Source organism: Sceloporus occidentalis, unplaced genomic scaffold, assembly GCF_023333645.1.
Source record: "Sceloporus occidentalis isolate IW3139 unplaced genomic scaffold, rSceOcc1.0.p SCAF_3, whole genome shotgun sequence".
In the NCBI taxonomy this organism is placed as follows: Eukaryota; Metazoa; Chordata; class Lepidosauria; order Squamata; family Phrynosomatidae; genus Sceloporus; species Sceloporus occidentalis.
In genome coordinates this window covers 212,620,525-212,630,695 of record NW_028316983.1, presented here as the reverse complement: position 1 = coordinate 212,630,695, position 10,171 = coordinate 212,620,525, and the positions used below count along the sequence as shown (strand labels likewise).

Here is a 10,171-nt window from a genome sequence, read left to right as displayed (position 1 = left end):
ACAGGTTCATGTAGGGAGATACCGTCCTTCAAAGATACTACAATTAGCCATTCTGGACACACACACATCCCAGATACCAAAATCCATGGATGCTCAAATTCCATTGTCCCCAATGGCAGCATGTACATGCAGCCGCACTGCCGTTAGGGACAATGGGACTTTAATGGCACATGGCTGCACCACCATTAGGGACAGCCCCCCTTGTTCCCAGTGGTGGTGTGTGCACGTGGCTGCACCACCATTAGGGACAACGCAGACTTGCCATCTGCAGATGATTAAATCCAAGGATGGGCAAGTCTGCGGATACCAAAGCCCAATTGTATAAGTCTTGTGTGAAAAAGACCAAAGTTGCCATGCTATATATTTGTTTTTATGTTTTTATAGGATGAAACATTATTAAGATTTACTTCTTTATATTTTCATAATTAAACACACAGATATAATGAAACTATTCTATTCAGAGAAGAAGTGACTCTTGGCCAGCATCCAGCCAATCAAGGTTCTGCATTGCAAATAACAAATGGAATCCCCTGAGGTTGACTATTGACAGAGTTGATCTCAGGAGAAGCTACAAATAATAATTAGCAATTTTGCAGCATACTAGTTTAGTGAATGGATAATCTTGGGAATTCAGGAATGTACCACTGGAGATACAGTGTGCCCGCGTTATACGCATATGCTGGAAGCCACGCCGAAAGTAATGGCACGCGCGCTGCCACACTGCCGCAAGCACAAGCCCCATTGGCTTTAATGGAGCTTGAGCTTATGTGGAATTTCCCTTACGCGGGGGTCCAGAACAGATCCCCCACATAAGAGACGGGACTACTGTATAAAGGATTCTGTGGCACCTCAAGTGTGAATGGTTGTATCTTAAGTTTTCATACATAATGGCTATTTCATCAAGCTCATGCCAACAAAATGTCAAGCCATGATAAACCAATTACCTGTATAAACTCATGTATAAGTCTAGAAATTTTAGTCAAAAAATTGACCCCATAAAACTAGGTTGACTTATCCACGGGTCAATCTAAATACTATATTTTAACTCTTCCCCCTCTGTAAGTAGAGTGGTGAAAGGTAAGAGTATAATTCATCACTGGAGCACCCTAAAGAAGCACCAAAACCCTCTTCGATGGGACAAAAAACATATTGAAATTTGTCAGGATACTTCCCAGTAGAACATATGCATAGAACTGTTTTGAATCACTGGATGTCTTTGCTGTTTATTCTGTTTATTCACTGCTTTAACAGTTATATTTCCCATAATCCCTAGTCAGCTTTGCCAATGGGCAAACAAGTAATCTTGCCAAGCTTCCCCCCCCCCCCCCATGATTCTGTTGTTGCTACAAGATTTTGCAACAGAAGCAATAGTTTTTTTGGTTTGAGGGTTGTTGTTTTTTACATTAATTTCCATGCACTTTCTTAAATTATGTAGGAATAATTCACATGGCTATCTTAATGTTCCAGTCTGATGGTAAAGTTATAACATGCTATATGTATATCATACTTGGGGAAGATCTCAAACTTTAATTTCATGTTGAGGTCACAGCATTTGTCATTCTTAACGTATTCTGAAATATGAGCTGAAACAGCTTCTGTACAAACTATTGTTTTCTCACTTGCCAGAAAGTTTACAAGGCTTTTTGTCACAACAATAACCATCAGCTTGTGAATGTGTGATCACATTACTACCACATCAGTGTGTTCATTAAGGAAACCAAAGCCAGGTTCTGTGCTATTTAAACGTTACAGTTTGAAATCTTAAAATTGGAGAACTATACATAGGAAAGGAACTTAATCAGTGTAAAGTCTTTGGATTTCTTATGCAGAACGATTAGATCCCATGTTGGTAAAGATATAAATTAAACAAATATTTATTTATTTTTAAAAAGCACCCTGATTTTTTTTCTAGGCTTTCTGTGAAACACTGGAGGAAACAAATTACCGTCTGCAAAAGGAACTCATTGAAAAGCAAAAAGAAGTGGAAGCTCTAAAAAAAATACTAAATGAAAAAGAAGTATATATAAATGCTATGGAGAAAATGATTGGGTAGGTTGAAAAAAAATGCTTGAAACTAGACTGCCATTTCCAAACCAACAACCTCCAACCACAGAACAATACTTCATGTACTCCAAAATTTCTAAAAGCTTTCCTTTCTGTTGCAACTCCTCCCTCACAGTCCTTATTCAGAGATGTTCTGAAATAACCTGTTATACAATGTAGGGAACTGCAACTGAAAAAGAGGTTGCAAGTTCCATTTGTTTGCAGCCAGCCACTACAGTACTTGTGCAGTGTTTTTTGCTGAGTACTTGTATAGCTTATGCCAGGAATCTAACTTTTGAGAGCTGGGGCCAGGAGAGGCAAAAGAGAGCTTACAATTCCCAAATAGCAACTTCACAAAATAAAGTCTTTGGTAAATACAGCAGATATATATATATATATATATATATATATATATATATATATATATATATAAAATAATGGGTTTTTAAAAATTAAATTTGTATTTATGGTTGATAAACTAAATTCTAAAATATTCACTAAAATATTCCAGAATCAATTAAAATCAGTGTGTCAATGTAGAGTGGGTAAAATGTGTTGAAATGTCCATAAGAACTTGTTACAGTGCACCCGTGCCAAGCACGAGCTTGCCATCTGTGGTTTGAGTTTCTGCAGATGGCAATTCTCGGCTTTCTGAATGGGTGCATGTGCACCAAGCAACACAAGCAGCAGTGCACACCCATTGAGAAGAACGGGACTTAAGGTCTCATGTTTTTTACTATAGCAAGGGTGTACTGTACAACTGTACAGGTTGAGTCTCCCTTATCTGGAATTCCAAAATTCAAAATACTCTAAAAAACCCAGAAAAAAATTCATGGGTGGCTGTGACAGTGATATCTTTGCTTTTTGATGGTTCAGTATACACAAACTTTGTTTCATACATAAAATTATTTAAAATATTGTGTATAAAATTATCTTATAAATGAATCTTGTGTTTAGATGTTATCCCATTGCCAAGATACTATGTTTTGTTGTTGTGTGCCTCCAAGTCATTTTGACTTATGGTGACCCTGAGATAAACTTATAAAGTTTTCTTCACAAGTTTCAGCATCATTATGTACATAGATGCAAATACAGTGGACCCTTGCTTTACGCTGGGGTTTGGTTCCAAGATCCCCCGTGTATAACAAAATCCGTGTATGCTCAAGTCCCATTAAATATAATGACATAGCAAAATGGTGTCCCTTATAAAAAATGGAAAATCAAGGTAAATTTATACTTTTTTGGAACATTTTTAAACCGTGTATGCTTGAATCCGTGTATAAAAAATCCATGTATAAGAAGGGCCGACTGTACAGGTATTCCAAAATAAAATTAAAAATCCCAAATCCAAAGCACTTCTGGTCCCATGCATTTCATGAATGTGATAGCCAGCTTGTTATTGCTTAGTATCTTTTATCATTTAAAGCCTACTTAAAGTTGGCAATTGGCTATAATGTAATGATATCTAGAAGAATGCTCTATAAGGTAGGGCTATATATAGTCCTTCCCCAAAATGATTTAGAGTCCAGAAGTTTCTGAACTTGGTACAAAGGTAGCCCAATGTACAGCACATTACAGAAGTCCAATCTTGAGGTTACCAATGCGTGCACTCTTAAGACTTCTGGTGATCTGGGCTAGAAACATTTTTTGTGGCCCTATAGTTCTCCTCTTCTATCTTCCAGAGTTGACAGCGTAAGCCTCTTGGAGAAGGAGAGACTTAAAGTTGGTGCCGCCAGTGGATTCATCTCACCTTCTTTCTGACTTATGAGCAATACTGCTTGATGCTGCCTCTTAAGTTATTAGAGCAGGCTGCTGATGCTGAAATGCCCTGGCAATTTGACCTTACTCATGTGTTGTTTACAGGGAAAAAGCAATTTACCTGGGATCTGCTCCCACCTCAAAATGGTCCCAGTCAATGTTCTGCCTTTTTTGTCTGCCTCCAATCTAACACCTGAGTAATAACAACAACTAGATGCAAAAGGAAGAGAGTCACTACCTAAAACACTCAAAGATGCATAAAACAGACAATTTAACAAATTACAAAAGAGGTGAACAGAAGACTAGACTAGGCTATTCAGCAAGACAAAAGAAAATATAAAAGACTCATCAAGAATAACTCAGTAGTAATCAACAACTGCCCACCATTCAAAACCACTCGTTCATGATCAACTACTAATAGAGAAGCCAAAGATAATTGATTATATAATTTCAGTTACTTTGAATCATAAAATCATAGAGTTGGAAGATACCACAAGGACCACCCAGTTCAACCCCCTGCCATGCATTAAATCACAATCAAAGCATCCCTGACAGATGGTCATCCATCCTCTGTTTAAAGACCTCCAAGTAAGGAGACTGCACCACTCTCTGGGGGAGTGTGCTCCACTGTTGAACAGCTCTTACTGTCAGGAAGTTCCTCCTAATGTTTAGATGCAGTTTCATTTCCTATAGCTTGCATTCATTGTTCCAGGTCCTATTCTCTGGAGCAGCAGAAAACAAGCTTGCCATCCTCAATATGACACTCCTTCAAATACTTAAACAGAGCTAGGATATTATCTCTTCACTGTCTCTTCTCCAGACTAAACATACACAGCTCCCTAAGTTGTTCCTCGTAGGGCATGGTTTCCAGATCCTTCACCATTTTAGTTGCCCTCCTTTGGACACACTCCAGTTTGTCAACATCCTTATTGAATTGTGGTGCCCAGAATTGGATACAGTATTCCAAGTGAGGCACCTGATCAAAGCAAAATTTAGTAGCACTATTACTTCCTTTGATCTAAAGATTATACTTCTATTGGTGCAGCCTAAAATCGCATTGGCCTTTTTAGCTGCTGCATCACATTGTTGACTCACGTTCAACTTGTGGTTTCCTAAGACTCCAAGATCCCTTTCACACATAGTCTCATTAAGCCAGGTGTCCCCCATCCTATATCTGTGCATTTCATTTTTCCGCCCTAAATGCAGTACCTTACATTTCTTCATGTTGACCATCATTTTGTTAGCTTTGGCCCAGATTTCTATTAAGGTCAGTTTGAATTTTGATCCTCTCCTCTGGGGTATTAGCTACTCCTCCTAATTTGATGTCATCTGCAAATTTGATAAGTATGTCCCCTTTTCTTTCATCCAAGTCATTGATAAATATGTTGAATAGCACTGGCCCCAGGACAGACCCCTGTGGCACCCCACTGGTCACTTCTCTACAGGATGAAGAGGAGCCATTGCTGAGCACCCTTTGGGTTCAGCCAGTCAACCAATTACAAACCCAATTGATAGTTGCATTTTACTACCTTGTTTGCAGTATAATACCTCCCTGCAATCACTGTGATTAGAGAGCTGGTGAGGGTCTTGTCCCGGATTGCATCATCACCTTACTTGTTCATGTTGGAGAAACACTGTCTGCCTTTAGCACTTTTTTTTAATGTCCAGGTCTCAGGATTAGTCCTGTGTTCTTCGTACCATGCAATTCTGCTTTGGAATTGAATTGAGCCAATTGAGCTAATCCAAGTCTGTTCTTACTACTGTGGATTCAACCAAATCAGTTGCACAATGTACAAAAGGAAGTCTTACAAAGGTGCTAATTCCTTATTTGCCAACTTAATCAGATTGTCTTAAATATTTTTGACTTTTTCTAGGGATTTAAATTTAGAGGAAATGAAGTCTTATGCTTTTCCAGGACAGGAGAGTGGGAGCAGTGGAGAAGTAGAATCATCTGCAATAGAGGCAGATCAAGGAGCCTTGGAAGAACACAACTGGTAATTGAAAAATCCAAAAGTTTTATTTTAAAGTAAGTTTAAAGTTACATTTGCAGGCTTAAGGTACAGGTGTCTAGAATATTCTGCTGTGACCATTCCCATTCATTTCAAGGAGTCTTTCCTTAAAAGGAGTCTAGCTGGAGGATATTTCCCAAAGGATTATGCCTCCCTTTCTTAATTCAGTAAGATTGATGCTAAATATGTACTTGTATTTTCTTATTCTTTTCTCCCCTACAAAAGGCCCTTGCACCACCTAGAGTTTAAACTAGAATAAGTGTGCCCTCAGAAAAAATCTACTGGAGAAGTTACATCACAACCTGAAAATAGCTTTATAAAATTGGAGTAAATTGGATTAAACCATGTTTCCCAGTGTTAGCACAGATCAGGAAATGAGATAGATTATAGCAATCCAGTTGAACAGTCATTACTTGACAAATATATTTATATATTTTTGCAGTTATGAAAAGGAAGTTCAGAAGACATCTTGGAGTGGTTCATTGGCTGTAAATCCTGTACCAGAAATTGAAGTTGCTGAAGTAGCATATACAGCTGATTGATGAGATTTAAATACCACCAACTGCCTTTATAGTAGTGTAAACATAAATAAATCATTATATCCAGAACATGTTGAACAAAAGCATACAGTGATCTAAAGCGGAAAAAGGGAGGCACAAGCTTGAATGTTTACATAAACTGATCTTGGATAACTCTTTGGCATAGGAAGGATAGTCAGTGCTGCTTTGATTCAGCTGTTATCTAGCATATATAGATATATATATTAATATATTAAAAGCTCTAGTTAAGGCCAGTTCAGGTTATGCTTAGAATCATAAGTCATGTGTATCAGTTATAATTTATCAAAATGTAAACACTTTGTGTCACGTGTAGATACTCATCATGTCTGTTTATCATTTGGCATGCTGTATATCACGTTTGCTACTAATACATGACACTTTCTATGGGCAGCTTTTGGTATCTGGTTTTTCAGATTCCTTATATAGGCATATAATGGTATGCTATGGGAACTCTGTATTCTGGGTTTAGAGGAAGGATATGACCTGTTGTGTTTTTAAAGATATTAAGTGTAGCTAATGGACATAAATTTTAATTCAATAAATTAGGAAAGCTCACAGTACCAAAATAATATTTCAAAAATGGGAATATGATTAAAAGGTTTTTTTGACAGAAGGGAGATAATCTTGGAAAAATAAACTATAGAACTCAAAAACACTATCAGTGTTCACCTTCACTTGAAAATAATGTTAAGGTGGATAAGTAGTTAAACTGTTCTTTTAAAAAATTCCATTAAATTTTTGCCACATAATCAACAATTCTGCCTTATATAAAAACACTACCTCTTTGTTGCTAATGTATAAGTGCACTCTTTCAAATACATATATTATATATAGAAAGTTTGTGTTTGTAAGCCATACCTCTGCACAATTCATTACCTTCCTTAAATCTTATATAAAGAACACATTGGTTAAATCTAGTTGCAATTTGTGTGTGTGTGTTCAGAATATAAAACACATGAATGTGCTACAATTAGTTATGTAGCTTATTTTCAAATTGTATAATGTCCAGTAATGCACTTTATAATTATAATAATAGTAAGTCTTCTCGTGCCAAGTTCATTGGCTCTTTTATGAGTTGAATCTTTGAACTAAGAGAAGGTGATCACAATTTGCTCAGCAGTGCCTCTTTGTATTTTCTTTGATACAGATGTTTGTTATAATAGTGTGGGTCAGCTTTATGGAATCTTCAAAATCATTCTGCTCAGCAGTTGTTTGCTGAAAGTGCCTTTTGTCTGTTCTTCTAGTGGAAAGAATGCCGCTTTTGTTCATCTCTGTGCCACCTACTTCCTTGTTTTATTTCTGTTAAATACAGTCTCCATGTGTTTGCAAGTTTCAATGTTCACTTTGTTTTTTGGGGTGGGGAATAATGACAAAGATCCCTGTAGAACTGTATAAAACCATCTGGGGCAAATAAATATTTGGTCATGGTGGCAACTTGTTTTTCTGTCTTCTGTCAAAGAATATGGTCCATTTAAAGTTTATAGAGTGCAAAGCCAACAACTTGTTTATTGATTTTTACTCCAGGTTTGAGTTTGTTGTGGTAAGTGAAATCTTAATATTTACTTAAAATACATCTTGGGTGTGATCCAGACTTCATGTGTGCACAGTTCTTGACAGGATGGATGCATTACTGAACAAAGGAGGAAAATGATCTACAGGTCACTTAAACATGCATTCTAGCAATACTTTAATTTGTTCATATTACAGCACACAAGTTCTTAGAACAATAGTAGAAAGTACTGGAACTCACCAAGCCTGCAAACTTACTACCTTTTTGAAAAAGGCATTCGAACATAAGAACACCAAAAGCCTATCTAATCAAAAATTCTTTTGACCCAGTATCCAGCCACATCTGTCTGTGGGAAGCCTGTTGGCAAAATATGCATTAATCTGCTCCCTTCATCTCATGCTCTTCAGCATCTAATGAACAGAGGTTTACGGTTTCTGATACTGGAAAAAATATGTAGCTGTATGTTAGTATCAATGATAGCCCCATCCTCCATTAATTTTTGTGTCCCATTTTAAAGCCATTCAAGTTGGCAGCTTTAACTATGTTGTGGCAGTAAATTCCAGAGTTTATGCATTATGTAAAGAAATATTTCCTTTTATCTGTCCTGAATCTCCTACCATTTAGCTTCAATGCATTCTAGCATTTATGGATTCTGCTATTACTAAGAGAGGGAGAAAAGCTCCAGCCTATCTACTTTCTCCACACACTGCATAATTTATAAACCTCTGCCATGTCTCCCTTTACCTACCTTTTTCCAAGTGAAGCATCCATAAAGATTGTAACATTTCCTTGTAGAGCCATTTCTCTATTCCTTTTGGTTGCCATTTTTGCACTTTTCTGTAGCACTACAATATCTTTTTTTTTTTTTTTTTTGAGATGCAGCAATCAGAAGTGAACAAAGTATTCCAGAAGTGGAATATTGTAAAGGGCTGTATAAAATCAGCAGTTCCCTTTCTAGCTTTGCCTTTTTATAGGAGCTGCACTTTGGGTTGACTTTTTTATGGCGTTCTCTCTCACACCTAAAATTTATATCTTGGTCAGTTACTGCCAGCTCAGATCCCATCAGAATTTAGAGTTGTTTTTTGGTTTGGTTTGGTTTTTTTGCTCCAGTACTTTACACTTGCTTACACTCATTCACATTTGTCATTTTATTACCCTTTCTGTATAGAGAGAGCCTTTAGGAGCTCTTCACAATAAATTTTATTCTCACCATCAGTTAACAGACATAAAACAGATCCAAAAATTCATTAGTTATAATAAAGATTACAAAGTTTTACAAAATGGTGAGTAAAAAAAACATAAAACACCTGTCTGCATATACTGTATGATGAATAGCTTTTCTGAACAGAACTGTCTTACAGAAGCAACTAAAAACAACAAGTGAAGACTTGTAAACATATTCTGAACAGTCCTTGTGACTGAGGTGCATCTTTATAAAATGCTTTCTCAGGTATCACAGCCAATTTACATCATTGATTGTTCTGTTACCTCCTAGACCAACCTTTCCTAATTTTTTATCCCCAGGCTGCTTGAGGTGTTATGGAAAGTGTAATGCAATACATCTGGAGAACACCAAATGAAAAGAACGGTATTTTAGACCAATTTCTACTCATTCATTGAAAGTTGTGTAGTTGCAACATGCCTTACATTTAAAACCAATTTAAGCTATATCCATATAACAAGCAATAAAGCTGGCTGCGCTCTTGCCCATTTATGTGGGGACAACACATAGTATTGCTGACACTGGATCAGGAATAATAGTACAGTGCTTAGCAGTAAAGCAGGATAGGCAGCTTGCTCTTGGGTGTACCTCCAAGTGCTTTATTACTGGATTTGAAAATGTTAATCAGTAAATGTGTTACAAATTGAATGAGTGTTCAAGCTTCCCTTATTATGTAAATGTCTAGTCTTCCATGTCATAAATCAATTTTAAGTAAATACTTTACAAAGGTACATTCCTTTTGGCTCAATTAAAAATAATTGCTGAAATGCTATGAATGATGTTACTATATTTGAAAGGGGAACCTATTGGGGTTTTCCAGTGAAAATAGGATCCATGTTTGTGTGCAAAATCTCACAGTTTTGCATGAGGTTGTCAATAACTGCCTGTACATAATCAGTTTAGCTTCTGATAGTCTCTTTACAAACCATGGTTATGCCTATAACACAGTGATTTAATAAAATTTGTCTGTGTAAACACTGCCACCATTTCTGATTTACTTCCAGATATCAATCTATGTTTGCACAGATTCTTAACATTTATCAAATGGATATTCTGAAATACAGTTGTC

At 36.7% G+C, this 10,171-nt stretch overlaps 1 protein-coding gene across 11 annotated transcripts in view; it reads left to right on the top strand.

Annotated features, from left to right (window-relative positions):
* Nucleotides 1-10,171, top strand: part of LOC149317455 (sorting nexin-16-like) — a 48,423-nt gene that overhangs the window by 28,704 nt on the left and 9,548 nt on the right. For 4 of the 11 annotated variants that reach the window (XR_016280635.1, XR_016280638.1, XR_016280636.1 and 1 more), the window contains exons 6-8: nt 1,913-2,049; nt 5,676-5,795; nt 6,253-9,468. Coding sequence is in view for 5 of the 11 variants with exons in the window: in XM_089517529.1 (XP_089373655.1) it covers nt 1,913-2,049; nt 5,676-5,795; nt 6,253-6,352 (357 nt within the window). In the remaining 6 variants the exon portion in view is untranslated. Of the gene's footprint in view, nt 1-1,912; nt 2,050-5,675; nt 5,828-6,252; nt 10,101-10,171 lie in introns of those variants that run through there. The other 7 variants (XR_016280640.1, XM_089517531.1, XR_016280639.1 and 4 more) reach the window with 6 other exon arrangements.